The sequence below is a fragment of the Carassius auratus genome, chromosome 40 (assembly GCF_003368295.1).
Source record: "Carassius auratus strain Wakin chromosome 40, ASM336829v1, whole genome shotgun sequence".
Taxonomy (NCBI): Eukaryota; Metazoa; Chordata; class Actinopteri; order Cypriniformes; family Cyprinidae; genus Carassius; species Carassius auratus.
Window position 1 is genome coordinate 17,446,896 of NC_039282.1, and position 15,551 is coordinate 17,462,446.

Genomic DNA, 15,551 nt, shown 5'->3' on the forward strand with positions numbered 1-15,551 from the left:
TATATATATATATAATCAACTTGGCTCAAACCTCATGACTCAATAAGATTGATTTCAACAGATTTATGCATCACCATGTTTATTATACCTGCTGGAAATGCTCCGACGTTACCTTCCAAAAACTACAATCATAATATCTAAGGTTAAATGAGTACAAAATAGTTCTTCATAGCAATACGTTTTAAGCAAACTTAATTCTCAGTGACATGCAGCCTAATGCTCAGGTCTAGGGTCAGTTAAGAGTAAGAATACACATCCAGTACAGCTAGTACAAAGATCAGTTGAACGAGAGGGTTGCTGACAGCAGCTGATCTGAGAACAGTCTAGATTGTCTTTGTGCACAAGGTGATAAGGCCGAAGGGCAGTCCGTTTAACAGTCCTCATAAGATGTCGATAGTGGAAAACACCAGAATGTGGGACTTCTTCCAGGTTATTTTTCAAAAAGTTTCAATACGACAAAGTGGATATGAAACTAAAGGTGACATTACCACAGAGCACAAACAAAGAAAATAATCTAGTATGATAGACTTTTTTTTCCTCTGCATATTGTATCATGACTAATACATTTCATGTGACCAGGGGATTTTCATCTTGACGTCATTTCTGTTGTTATCAACAAACTAGGAAAGAGTCATGATGGTCGATTGGTCAGTTAGTGAGACTGACTAACTCAGAAGTCCAGTTCATTGATAAAAATGCAATCTGCTTGGGGAAATGTTTTGCATGAAACTTCCGATTGCACAGATTTATATTGAAATGACTGGATTTCGGGCACAAAGTTTTTGAGAAGTAAATGTGACCACACCTTTAGGCAGTTTGCCATTAAAACTCTTTAAACATTTTGAGTCTTTTATTCATCACCTTTCAGGAGAACGTCTCTGGCCATTGTGTCATATCTTTCCTCGTTTTTTTTTTAATGTCTTGCAACATTTTATTAAGATGCTTTAAGTAGATCAAATTGTAAAACCATGTCTTGAGATCTTTTGGTCGGCTCTTTTCCATTGTGTTCCCTAAAGGTAAATAGTATGAAGCACCATTCACACAAGAATTCACTTTCAAACCAAGTAGCTTTCTGTTGGTAAATGCAAATGTGTGTAACCAACTTCAACCTTTTACGAAATCTGCATGAATACATTTTTTGTCCTCACCAACCAGCAACCTTCAGGTCTCTCTCGTGAAACCAATACTGAAGTGAATAAAACTGCAATTCATCAACAGGCCGCTAGAGGCTGGCTCCAAATATCGAACGTAACAGCAGACAAAATATGTTTACAGCCTGGTACAAAAAGTGGTTTTATGCTACATAGCAAATTTTGGCCTTCATGACACATGTGAGGGGGGTGAATAGTTTTATAACTCATCCGTTTAAGTTATATTAAGCCTTAAAGTTCTACACAATTAAGGGCGTGGCCACTTGAGTGACAGATGGATTGCCGCAGCTGTCACCACCGTCAAGCTAGGTGGGCGTGGTTTCAGCGTGTTTTCCGCCTTTTTGCCCATTTTCGATAATCCAGGAGTGACGCATGGTGATGCGCTGCCTAGATGGCGACGGTCCGCTCCGAGCTCCAAAAACTCTCTTCAGGAACCTACAGATGACGTCACGAACCCTACTTCCATGTTTTTATACAATCTATGGTCCCTCGTATGAAATTTATGATCATGTGGATTTCAATCGAACAGATTCGATTTCACCTGCCAAAATATGCAGAATATGGATAAATGTGACCGCATCTTCAAAAATACCTCTAGTTAGGTGAGATGAACCGAAAACCAACCAAATTAAATTAGCGCTTCCTTAAACAGACTTGTCAATTTAAAAAAAAAAAAAAAAAAAAAAAAAAACTGTAAAGGTCTAGGTTGGGATCCAAAACTGTTCTTTCTCTGCCTTAATATCTGCATTCCAGAAACAATTCTGCGGCAGTCCTGGCTGAAAGAGGTTAGAGTTCAGATGGCCTGACAAAGGTGACATCGTCCATCCTATGCTCGTTGAGTTTTAAAAATTGCTTTAGTTCAGGCAAGTACTCTTCATTTCCCTTGCTTTCCTCCTCAATTTCTTCTTCAAAGGATGCTAACACGCTCTGTCAGCCCCTGCATGTCGGCGTCCTCCACTCCCTCTTGCTCGTCATCGTCGGACGCAGGTGGAGGGGGCACCAGGTGAGGAGGGTAGGGCAGCGTGTGGTCATGTGCGTACTGCTGCCAGCGGCTGTCATCACTCTCGTGGGTTATGTAACGCTCCCCAAGCTTTGACTCCAGTTCTCGGAGGTCCAACCAAGCCTGGTAATCCTGAAGGAGCAGACCGGGGATGATGGAGGGAGAGAGAAAGAGAATAGTAAGGAGATAATAAAGACAGAAGGACGCCACATCTAATCATGACTCATTTTGTTTGCGGTGTCTAAAAGCACTAACCGCTTAGAGGTTAGACATCGGCAACGGCCCCAGATTATTGTTTCATTTTAACAGCAAGTTATACATGACACTCTCACTTGATCAGGACAAACTGTGCATCAGTAGAAAGACGAAAGAAACTAGTTTCGATATTTGACCACTGTTTTGATAAAAACACTGTTGCAGAGACAGTAATTTAGTCATTTATGTCAGGAGTGCAAAATAATAAATCTGTAGGTGTCCTGCCCTGTCTCATCCAGTGATGCATTTCCTTCGCTCTTCTGCAGTAACCACGAAATATATAATAATGTATATGTTTATCCAATAGTATATGGTTTATATGTGATTTTCTTGAGATTTGGGGTATTTTCATTACAATAATGAATGTGTCCATCTGAAATGCTAATTTGTGCAGGGATATAAAAGACTGTTAATAGCATATTTTACAACATTTAATAACCAAATTCCACATGAGATCGCAAAAGGAAGTTATCACAAACACTCGATGGTGGTTTAGAGTTTTGAGTAAAAGTGTACTTATTATCTCATAACTTGTCTTATGTATGTTAGCTTGATGCTAATGTTAGCTCTAATGCAGCAGCAGAACAGGTGAAGCTCTTCTTCATAATGCATTTTGTTAAAATAATAACAATAAAAGTGATTAAACGTAAGGTCGTGAGAAAATGTTTAGTTGTATTTTTATAGAAAGACTTGATAGTAGTCCAGTAAATTTATACTGGGATTGAAGCGATGTGGTTTGGTAAAACTAGAATAAGGGCTTCTATTGGCTGAATAAAACAAAAGAATAATGAAAAAAAAAATTATGAGGATAATGTCTCAATACCTGGCCGAGGTGAAAGGTTTGTTGTGTGAAAACAATAGAATAATGAATGGGGCAGTTTGTCGAGCCAGATATGAGGAGACAGCACACAGGAGAGCTTACTTGTGTCATAAATATATTTTATTAGCCATTTTTATTAGCCTTCTCTAAAGACACACATGACATGGTCTTATAACATTTTTCATAAAACTCACAATTTTAGAGATTATGTTCTTAAATTTCAAATGAAGCATAAGTTGACTTGTGGCTTTAGCTTCATTGTGTTTCTAAAAACATATTTTTAATACATTTAAGAAATGTTTTTTTGTTTCATTTTTTAGCTTATATATTTATTATTATAAGCGTCCGAGTAATTCTGATCCCTGAACCACAAACTTTGAAGTGTCAGCTTTGTGAACAGGGGTGACAGCTTAGGGGTTAAACATAAAAAACCTCTTTTACAGCAAATCAATGCTTAGATTTTGTCATCTCAGGTTGTTTTTTAAATTTGTAATTTTTTTCATCTTTTAAGGTGGAGCTTTTAGACCTATTTCCAATTTTTCATTGGAATAAAACAGCCTAATCCTTTTCTAGATTATCGTTCTCGCTTCTGCTTTCTTCTTGCCTCATTTAATTCAGAAATTATCCTTTTAAGTTAAGTCAAGTCAAGTCACCTTTATTTATATAGCGCTTTAAACAAAATACATTGCGTCAAAAAAACTGAACAACATTCATTAGGATAACAGTGGGTCAACAATGCAAAATGACAGTTAAAGGCAGTTCATCACTGAATTCAGTGATGTCATCTCAGTTCAATTTAACAGTATTTTAATAAATAATATAATGCAATTTTTTGTGGAAGCATTAAAAGCATGAGCCTGGTATTAGCATTACCTGTAGATAGGTATGGCTGAGACTCTTGTCCACACTGTAGCGTTTTCTCATCTTCACTTGGAGCAGGTTATTGATGAGGTCGATAGCTATGGAGAAACGGAGAGATCACACAAACAAAATCTGCATTGACTGAAGCTAAATGATTTTCAGCAGGAGACAGAAAATCAAAGGCTGATGGAGCTACTCAACGATCAGCCTGCTTTTAATGCATCAAATTTCTTTTTGTTATTACAAAGTCAATTTCCAGGAAGAGCCACACAAAGTGTTATCTATTCAGCTCTTTTAACTTTTCATATTCTTCAATTCGATTGAATAATTTGTACATCATGAGCTTGTATTTAATTCAGAGTTATTTTACTGTGTTTGTACCTTCAGGAGAGATCTGTTTCCATGGGTTGGGTGGATACATGAAGGCGGCATTGTGGATCTGATCATTGATATCTTCATCCTCGTTGAAGGGGAACGTTCCACTCAGACTGACATACATGATCACACCTACGGACCACATGTCTAGAGAGCGATTGTAACCCTGGTTCAGCAGGACCTCGGGGGCCAAATAAGCTGGCGTGCCCACGACCGAACGGCGGAAAGACTTCTCTCCAATGATGCGAGCAAAACCAAAGTCACAAAGTTTCACCTATGGATATGCCATGTGGGTGGGAAGAAGTGTTAAGGAGAAGTCGCATTATGAAAACGAAAAACAAAAACAATAAAGTGCCAGTAAAAGGGAAAAATAGTGTTCGTTTGTTTCCCATGGCTCTAGAAAGTGTTAAAATTTCATTGAATTCTCTGACCTGTGGGAAAGGATCCGCTGATGCTAATAGCACGTTCTCAGGCTTGAGGTCGCAGTGCACTATGTTTTTGAAGTGAAGGTGCCTCAGAGCAGCCAAAATCTAGAAAAGGAGTGAAAGAGAAGATATTGGTTCAACATAATGTAAACATAATAGTTTCTGAGCAACATTGTTTGAAGTGGACAAGTCCGAGTACCAAAACACACACTATTAGCCAATCACCAGTAAGGGGCGTGTCCATCCATGGCCTGTGTTGCATGCTTGTGAATTTTAAAGTGGAGTGATCAAGACAGGGGTATGATCCTATTAAATATCAGCAGCAGCGTGTCTCAAAAATCACTTACTGCATGTTTAAAGGCCGGTTTACACCAAGCACAATAACTATAACGATAACTATATGATAAAAAAACTTTGACAGCCAATCAGAATCTACCTAGCATTAAAGAGCTTGAGCATTACAAAAGACAGCAAAAGACAAAACTGCAGTGCACGCTTAAAAAAAAAAAAAAAAGACAATGGGGCTAACATAGTTGGCATTCTGGGTGCAAACAGGCCTTTAGAATGATTATGAAAGTGTATAGCTATAGTTAACATCATCGTGATCGTATCTAGTATGAATAGGCCTTAGTTTTATGAAAATAATAAACACGACACCTATAATGATAATGACACAAAGGAATAATAACGATATTGTTGGAATCGCTTACAGCACTTTTTCCAGTGAGTGAATGATAAAAACAATCAGTATCCACCATTATTAACACTATTTGCTAATAATAAACATGACATATAGTTATCGTGATCTACGATACATTTTAAAATAAGTGTATATGAATAATCATGTACTAACACCTGAAGTAAATATCACTTTAATGTGAACTAATAATGAGTTAAGGCATGCACTAATCAAGAACAATGAATTCATGTGTGAAATCGTACCACAAAGTGTTAATTAGTAGCTAACAGGCATGTACTAACATGTATAGTTATTTATACATTAATTAATATGACTCATGCTATATTTGATAAATATATGCTTTAAATATTAACTGGTTTGAACAGGTTTGAATTCTATGAAAGCAGTGGAGGCCGCAAAGTAACAATATTCTGAGAATCACTTTCAGTATGATTTTATTTTTATTTTTTTCAGATGGTAAATGATACAAACTTCAACAGCCAATCAGAATCCAACAGACTCTAACGAGCATTTAAAGCAGCGGATGAGAAAACTGTTCCCCCTGTAGTTCTCATCATTGGTGGGAACAGGCCTTTAAAATGATTATGAAAACTAAGAACGGCCCTTAACCTCTAGAAGCATGTTTTGAGCTCTAAACGCAGCGCTGACCTGCGTGATGAGGAACTTGGTGAGTCTCTCGGGAAGTCGTCCTTTCTCACTCGACAGAATCATTTCGAGCATGTCGCCGTGAAGTTTCTCCATCACCACAAACACTTTCTCAGGTGTCTCAAACATGCACTCCAGATTCACTATACCCAAATGTCGCAGGCTCTGAGAGAGGGTTGAAAGGAGAAGGTAAAAGAGATGCTGTTGAATGAGTCACATTGATGCTTATCTGCATTCGTGAACTTATGTTAGGTGTTCTCACAGATTAATCAGTAGGTTTAATTGTGTGTCATTCAGTCAATACAACGGCACTCATTAACCACACAGGGCTACGTGTGCAGAATAATTGGTTCTCTATCGCCCCCTGCTGGTCACCTGTAATATGGCTACTTCGTTCCTCAGCTGGCTCTCCTGCTTGGTGGGGAACCGAAGCTTGTCGATCACCTTCACAGCTACATCCCGGCCACTTTTCCTGTGTTTTCCTGTGTGGGTTGAGGAAATGATCATGTGTGATCTTTTGTAACCACTATAAAGAAGTTTCATCATGGAACCATCAATGCCAATAGGAACCTTTAGAGTGCAACTTCAGTCAAGAATGGCAATCACCAAGTATACCTTAGCAACACCCTATAGTAAAATCTACTTTTCAGTCACAGACATACCTCCATATACCACACCAAACTGTCCAGAGCCCAGAACCTCATCAGCAAAGATCTGGTACACCATTCCAATGTCCTGTTGGGTACATCATCATCATTTATTATTGCTTTAATCGTTATCATAACTGTGATGTATTGCCCCTTTAAAGGTCAAATGTACTCACCACGTTCTCCTGAATCTGACTGTTAGACACTGAGATGCTGACTGATGCCTGCCCTGAAAATCCATCAGATTAATAACCATATTAGCTTCACTTTATAATCTCAGTGTTATACTTGTACTGTGATGATGATGATGATGATGATGATATTAAATGTAAAAAATCTAAGTTTCAATGCAAAAAAAAATAAAAAAAAATAAAATAAAGTTCTTAAAAATGGAAAGTTAAAAATGTATGAAAAGTAACTTTTGTCTTTGTGTTAATATAAACAATTTTTAAATGTCTTTTTAATGACTGATCTGATTTTTTAATTAATACAGTTACATAAAATAAAATAAAAATGCATTGATTGACTGATTGATTGATTGATTGATTGATTCATTTTATTTTATTTTAAATAGCCCAAATAAAAAAAAATTGACCATCAAATGAGCATCATATTATACAGTATCATCATATCATAGCATCAAAATATCTGACTAAATTTGCTTAGGTTTCTTAACGGTGGCATTACCCCATTACGATTATATATGCAGCATCACACCTTTCTTCCAGAATTACTCTCACTTACGGTGAGGAGTGTGACCTTCTGCTGGAGGGTTGTCTTGAAAGATGACTGGCATGAGGGCTTGACGTATAGCGGTCTCCCATCCTTTGGCGAACTCTCGCCCCACCCCGCTATTGGGTGCAACACAGCTGGGGCTGGCGGAGATGGGCAGACCAGGCACACTGGATGATGGGGACGGGGCGGTGTTGGGGTCCTCACCGACGAAGTAGATCATGGTACCCGTCATGATCTCAAAGCAATGGGGGCTTGTGCCGGGAGGGACGAGAGAGAAATCACCCGCCGGACGGACCTGAAGGATTTCTGAGAGCGGGATCTCCTGCGGAGGGAGACAGGGGGCACATTAGACCCTCAATCATGCAGACAATATGCAGAGAGGTTAATGTCAAAGCAGGATTGAGGTTAACGCCAATGTGAGTAGAGATAATTAACTGAAATGACACATCAAATCACCAGGTTATTCTATATGTGTATTCAACCGAATGGCCAAATAGCTTGTGTAAACCATTTATAATGCAGAATTTCATGAACCCAAAATAGTCATTCTTCACCTGTCACTGTGAATGCATAAAGCAATATATAATGAGGCATTTACACACTCAAATTAACTCTTTATTCATGTGCAATTTAGCTAACAATGTCAATAAACTATGGACGCGTTTTTTCCACCATGGGATAAAAAAAAAAAAAAATAATAATAATAATTGAGCATTACTATTAATAATAACAAAATTAAATTAAAAAAAAAAGTTATAAAAATTATAACTAAATTAATTTTATCTCACAATTCTGATTTTTTTTCTTGCCAATCTGAAAAACAGAAACAATTGCAAGATATAAGAACTGTGAGATGTTGTTCTTTTTTTACCTTTAAATTCCAAGTTTACATTTCACAATTCTTCTTTTCCCGTTATGTAATAAAAAATATTAAAAAGTAATTGTGACTTTTTTTTATCTCACAAGTCTGACTTTTTCTCTGAATATCAAGATAAAAGCCGGGAATTTACATTATCATTACTGTGAGTTTACATCCTCGCAATTCGGTTTTTGTTTCTGTTTATATTTCTCAATTCTGACTTTTTTTTTTTTTTTTGTCTCTCAGGATTGCAAGAAAAAAAGTAGGAATTGTGAAATATAACTCAGAATTGTCAGAATAAATTTTTTTTTATCTCATGGCGGAAATGGCCTTCCATATTAAACAGTCATTAAACAATAAAAGAAAGGGAGATTCTACCTTGTAGTATTTGTTGGTGGTGTCGTTTTGAAACAGGATGATGCATTTGCAGTCCAGGCGCCAGTAGTGTTTCTTCCTCTGTTGGAGGTTGGGGTGACAGGTCAGAGGTCATAAGTCAACAAGAAGTTGGTGTGGGGGTCAGCATCACCCCAGCAGACAGGAGGAAGAAAGTGAAGGGTAAACAGAGCTGAAGAGAAGAGCAGGACGTGAGAGAAAAACCAGGAGGAAAGTTAGAAAGAAAGGAGTAAAATTTAACAGGAGGCCGAGAACAAGTCAATATGTCTATGTTGAGAAAAAGCCTCAACTAATTTTTCCCCATTCTTGGTGAAAATACTCGTCTAGAAGCACTATGAGTGACATTTACTGCTATTCATTTCTGCAAATCAATATCCACTCCTGCAGGGGACGCTCAGAATAGCCTGGGATTTAAAAGCTGAAGATTTGCTGATGTTATAGCGCAAGTGTGCAGATTGATGCAGAACACATACAGAAATATCAATAGGGTGTTAGCAAGTGAGGTAAGGATAGTATAAAGACTAGACAGAAAACTCTGGCTTTGTTAAAGGAATAGTTCATGCAAAAACTGTCTTCATTTACTCATCTTTCTATAGTTGTAGAAAACTCAAAACTTAAGACTCAACTAAATAAACATATTTATTTATTTATTTTAAGTGGTACTTACATCTAGCGCACTATTTTACTATGCAGGACTTTAATTAGAGGGCCAAATTACTGAAAATGAAACCATTAAATAAATAAATCAATCAATAAATGCAGAAACGTATTCAAATGAGATCATTGTCGACGGGTTGGTTGCGGGTTGGAGTCACTAATAGATTTGAACAGACTATGAGTGTCTTTTGAAGTAATTATCGAACTGGCAAAAAGAGTGAGCAAATGAGGTTAGAATTCAGCCAGCGGTCAGGGGAAGTACCAGTGTGTCCTTGTTGCTGTAGTGAACCATCCAGCCCTCCTTGATGGCTGTGCTAGAGCGACGTGTGGTCTGCCTGATCGACTGCACCACTCTCATCAGAGGAATATTAGCACTGCGGAAACATCACAGCACACAAGTCAGAAATCAGAAATCATGAGATCTTTTAAGAGAGTCCAAGTGTGTTTTAGCTTCCTAATGCAAGGCTTTGAGCTCTTCTGTGGAGTGTCATTACTCGTGTTTCACTCTGTATTGCAAGTGGAACGCTCTACCGGGTGAGCAATCGAGCAAGTTTACTATGCCAGAAAATCCATATATACAGTATGGAGCTGGTTAGGTAATGCAAATCAAAATAATGTATTAGATTACAAATCAAAAACTGTAGTAAAAGTTTTTTGAGCTCATGACAGTGATGTTCAAGAAAACATATAAAAATAAGGCTTTATTCAATCTGCCCCTGTAATCAGAATATGTGCGAAAAGGAACAAAAGTCATTGCTGTTTTATTGTCGCTAGTGTTCATTTCAGCTGAAATCTAGTGAAACGTAGATATACAGTAGGTGCATTTTTGCATAAATGTAGGCAGTCACGTATTTCCAATCAGTTGCATAAAAATATATTATTATGCTTTCCAATTTAGTTTGAAAGTGAAAGTGACGTGACATACAGCCAAGTTGGGTGACCCATACTCAGAAGTCATGCTCTGTATTTAACCCATCCGAAGGGCACACACACCATGAACACACACCCGGAGCAGTGGGCAATCATTCATGCTGCGGCGCCCGGGGATTAGTTGGAGGTCCGGTGCCTTGCTCAAGGGCACCTCAGTCATTGTATTGCTGGCCCGAGTTTCAAACCCACAACCTTAGGGTTAGGAGTCAAACTCTCGAACCACTAGGCCACGACTTCTGTGTCTGCTGTGACTAGGCCTTAATTTTGTCTGTATGTCTAAAACCTGTCTAACTACCTCTGCTCTCCACTGGCTCCATCCTGGTTGCTGTCTGGGGAGAAAGACCCAGGGATACTGCAGGCCTCATCCGAGTCGTCCATCAGAGATGACTTGTCAGTGTCAGAATACTCATTACTGTAGTCCATCGGCACCTCCGTGTCTGTGCTTGGACTTAATATATCTGAGAGAGAAAGACAGATGGGAAAGAGGTCAAAAAATCCACACGCACACTGTATGACGTGACAAATAATGATTACATGTTTCAGTAATGTTCATCATGTCAACATTGTTTCTCTCACACTCATTACCAAGAGACTCCCCTAAGCAGTCATTTGGGACCTTGTATGCACATCGCTTGTGGCAGTTGAACTTGCAGTCTTTAAAAAGAAAAGAGAGAGAGAGTCATAAATCAAATATTAATAGTTATATCAAAGCAATATAGGTTTTGATTAAGTTAATATAGAATACACATCTTTTAAATGAACCCCCTTAGCATTTCTGTAAAATTTGCCTAAAACGCCTAAAAAGGCATACCCAAAGTAATAGTAAATAGAGTAAAAACAGTAATATTGTGAAATATTATTATGATTTAAAATCTGTTTTCTAAAAAGTAAATATATATATATATATATATATATATATATATATATATATTTTTTTTTTTTTTTTTTTTTTTTTTTTTTTTTTGTGTGTGTGGTAAAGCTGGATTTTCAGATGATTTGCTAAGAAGCATGTCTCAATAATATTCATCTTGAAAAAAGTCTCTGCTTTTTATTCACTCACTCATTTATTTGGGGAAAGTTGATGCATTTTTTAAGGAGAATAGAAAGTTCAAAACTGTCACTTTTGATCAGCTCAATGAATAAAAATATTAATTATATATATATATATATATATATATATATATATATATATATATATATATATATATATATATATACACACACACACACTTGTACTCCAATTTTGACCTCCAGTGTCTGTATTACTATGTGTACTTATGTATAGATAATTTTAATCTAAACTACAAGCAAGATAATAACATAATTTCAACTCAAATCAATAAGCAATTTCAGCACAAATCAATATTTAATGTCCGTGCATTTATTTATTTAGTGAGTAGCCACATAATAAGCAGAATAATGTCCGGTCAGCCAATCATTACCACAAACTAAATGTGACCCTGGACCTTAAAGCAACAATGTCAATTTAAATGTGTTCTAAATTTGCTAAATGTATATGGATAAGTACATCATAAATTCATGTATCTTCTGTCTTATCCCAAATCACTTCGGTACATTTATAATAAGTGATTATTTTTGCCCTGTTCGGGTCCTCTCCGTTGCGGAGTAACATATACCTGCGTGTATCGCCATAGACATAAACTTGGAGAAGTAGTTCCGGTTAGAATGTTCTTCCGCACAATGCATGCACTTCTGTTTATTAACCACTAGAGCGCCAAAATGTACATGCTATAAGTAGCTGGGGTGTATTTGTTGCAATAGCCAAAAATACATTGTATGGGTAAAAATTATTAACTTTTCTTTTATGCCAAAAATTATTAGGATATTAAGAAAGGATCAGGTACCATAAAGATATTTTGTAAATTTCCTACTGTATCCTAAACATATCACGTTTTATTAGTAATATGCATTACTCCAAAAAATATATGCAGAACTCAATATTTTGATTTTTTTCTTCTTTTTTTTTGCACCCTCAGATTCAAAAACAGTATCTCGGACAAATATTGTCCTATCCTAACAAACCATACATCAATTGAAATCTTATTTTTCAGCTTTCAGATGATTTATAACTCTCGATTTTGAAAAATGTACACTTATGACTGGTTTTGTGGTCCAAGGTCACAAATGTGATCATCTTGTCATTCCATTCTTCTATATGTCATTATGCAGTTAAAAGAGGAATTCACGAATACAACATGAACAAATCCCTTTCCTAGTTGTTTTTAGTACCAGTCTGTAAGTCAGGATGGGTTATTGAGCAGAACTGTCAGACCTTTGCACTGGAGTCCCTGGCGGAAGAGTCCTCTCAGCAGTCTCTTGCAGTACTGACACACAGTGGGACGCGTGTACGAGTGAACGGCGAATGTGTGCGGGACCTTCACTTTAGTCATGAGGATCTTGTCCAGGTGGACGGGCCGCCCGGTGTAGAAGCGCCTGGCCTCACTGGGGGTGCGGGGCTGCAGAAAGATCGACATGATGTTTACAAATCAACTTAATATGCTGATTTGGTTCTCAAAAACTTTTTTTTTTCTTCTTTTTGAAAACTTTAGTCATACTGACTGCAGTAATGGTTGTTAAAAATTCAGCCATGTAATAATAATATTTAAATAAATTCAGCCTTTGCTAAGCATAAGAGATTTCTTAAAAAAAAAAAAAAAAAAAAACACAAAACAATAAATAAATAAATACATACATACATACAAATCTGAATTATTCCAAACTTTTGACTGCCAGTTATATACAAAAATGAATAAATAAATATTTTTTTTTTTATAATTTTAAAAACAGTACTAAAAATATGTAAAATTTTACTTAAATTAAAATAAAATACAATTAAATATATGCATATAGCAGACGCTTTTATCCAAAGTGACTTACAGTACATTCAGGCTAACATTTTTTACCTAACATGTGTTCCCTGGGAATTGAACCCACAACCCTGTGCACTGCTAACGCAATGCTCTACCACTGAGCCAAATGAAACATGTAGCCATTTAGTATTTTTGTTGTTGTTGTTGTTTTTACTCAAGAACATATAGTATGTTTCTTGAGTTAAAAATGTGTAAACCATGGCATTGAATGTGTGCTGTACCATCTGGGTGTGCGATCGGATGAGACTGGCGTCTTCAGACGTCACGCTGCTGTTGAGACTACTGAGGGACTCTGCGGTGGACAGACGCAGAGACTGACTGCTGGTGAGGGACGTGGTGGACAGACGCCGCTTCCTCGCCCCGCTGCAGTTATTGGGAATACTAAAAGCACAGCGTTTGTGGTAATTCAGTCCACAGCCTGCAGGGGGAGACAGGGAGAGGGCAAAACAATTGGACACTGTGGACATTTCTCACAATTATCTGATGGAGCCAGTTGGGTCATGGAAAATATATTAAGTTCAAGCTATGATTGATTGAAACCAAGTACAGAATGAAGAATATAAATTGTGAAAGACGGAGTCCCCACCATCACATTTGAGTCCTTGACGCACCAGGCCGAAAAGCATCTCGCCGCAGTGATCGCAGAATGCCGGCGCACGATACGAGTGCACGTTTAGCGCGTGAGGGCGGATCTGGAAGTCCTCGGATGTAGCAGCAGCTGCAGAACACAGAACAAAATCACAAAAAGGAAACATCAGTGCTAACTGCTCCGTCGTCATTTAGACCCTCTTTAGGGTTTCTGCAGGTTTCATGAAGGTACATTTTAGACATTTTAATACATTTCAAGACCAATTAAATCAAATTTGAGTAATAAATTGAAGGAAACTGTAAACAATTCCCTATAAACTTACTGTACAGATAATAATGATTTTTAGCATTTGAAGCCGTGTGAGCTGGAGTCTGAGATATGGTATCTCCCATCTCTATCAAAGCTGTGATTTCTACATGCTCTCAAAACATTTCAGTGCTGATTACATTTGATCTTCCACTTTGGCTCTCAGACATCAGGCTCACACACATAAACAATTGGAGCTTTGTGAGTTTCTCCATTAGATAAAATGAACTGAAAGAGACGTTGATATGATCTAGGTCACATCCTTTGCAGGTCTGTGACGTGACTTCTTGTAAAAGTTATTGTTCAGATTTTGGTTGTTTACATTATAGACATTATATAACATAACATATTTAAAAAAAAAAAAAAAACTGTCAACCACTAGGAAATGACTGTGTTATATAATGTAATATTGATTCATATCACTTTAATACAAAAACTGTACATTTATGTTCAATCGCTTTCTTGAAAATTCCTATGTGCTACTCTCTATATAAAAAAAATAATAATAATAATAAATAAAAATAAAAAATACAAAAAAACTATCTGAATCTTGTCAAATTTAATTTTAAAATCTAAATATGTATTCAGCATGAATTAAATAGGGCCACTTTTTTGGGAAATTTCATAATCCCCAGATTTTGTAATTTTAAAATATCTTAACATATGTTTAATATATAAACATACAGTGTCATATATATATTTCAATTTGTTGCCAAGGCATCATTTTTATCTAAGATTTATATTTTATTTCAGTCTTATTTAAATTAATGAAATTCAATTAGATTATTATTGTTATTATTATTATTAAATAATTTTTACATTCTAAAGACTATAACAATATGTACTACAATGTATAATTGCATTGTATACAAAGAGATTTATTAAATTGCTGTAATGTGTAATGAGAGGGAAGAATGAAATCATAGTAAATGAATAAAAGTTCTCCACAGGGCAGTGGTCGCTGTCATTCATTTCAGCAAAAATCATCATATCCTAATCATAAATGACTTAGTTGCTGCGAATTCCAACATCTTTTGAGTTATACTAATCGACTTGCCTGACAAAACAACTTCCACCAGGTCCCCTTCCTGGATGTCCGACACAGCCTTGACCAGCTGCAGGATGTTACTGCTGCCGGTGTCATGCTTGAAGAGGAGGATCTTGTCATAGATCCCATAAAAGCCACATTCAGGAAACTGGACACAACAAAGAAAGAAACAAACATTGATTAACTTCATTTACAAGCTATCTACACATATCTAACTACACTCTGCTAATGTAATATTTATCTTTTCATGTTGTTAACTTTCAC

General features: G+C 36.8%; 1 protein-coding gene across 1 annotated transcript in view; it reads right to left on the minus strand.

Annotated features, from left to right (window-relative positions):
* Window positions 1-67: 67 nt before the first annotated feature.
* LOC113058739 (serine/threonine-protein kinase D2-like) overlaps window positions 68-15,551 on the minus strand; it is a 32,810-nt gene continuing 17,326 nt past the window's right edge. Inside the window, exons 2-18 of the mRNA XM_026226916.1 lie at window positions 15,297-15,435; window positions 13,931-14,062; window positions 13,566-13,762; window positions 12,747-12,930; window positions 11,039-11,107; window positions 10,749-10,911; window positions 9,786-9,897; window positions 8,852-8,929; window positions 7,624-7,936; window positions 7,056-7,108; window positions 6,895-6,967; window positions 6,608-6,714; window positions 6,236-6,397; window positions 4,894-4,992; window positions 4,469-4,736; window positions 4,100-4,185; window positions 68-2,283 (exon numbers count right to left, since the gene is read on the minus strand). Coding sequence (XP_026082701.1) covers window positions 2,059-2,283; window positions 4,100-4,185; window positions 4,469-4,736; window positions 4,894-4,992; window positions 6,236-6,397; window positions 6,608-6,714; window positions 6,895-6,967; window positions 7,056-7,108; window positions 7,624-7,936; window positions 8,852-8,929; window positions 9,786-9,897; window positions 10,749-10,911; window positions 11,039-11,107; window positions 12,747-12,930; window positions 13,566-13,762; window positions 13,931-14,062; window positions 15,297-15,435 — 2,460 coding nt within the window. The 3' untranslated portion in view covers window positions 68-2,058. The remainder of the gene's footprint in view (window positions 2,284-4,099; window positions 4,186-4,468; window positions 4,737-4,893; window positions 4,993-6,235; window positions 6,398-6,607; window positions 6,715-6,894; window positions 6,968-7,055; window positions 7,109-7,623; window positions 7,937-8,851; window positions 8,930-9,785; window positions 9,898-10,748; window positions 10,912-11,038; window positions 11,108-12,746; window positions 12,931-13,565; window positions 13,763-13,930; window positions 14,063-15,296; window positions 15,436-15,551) is intronic.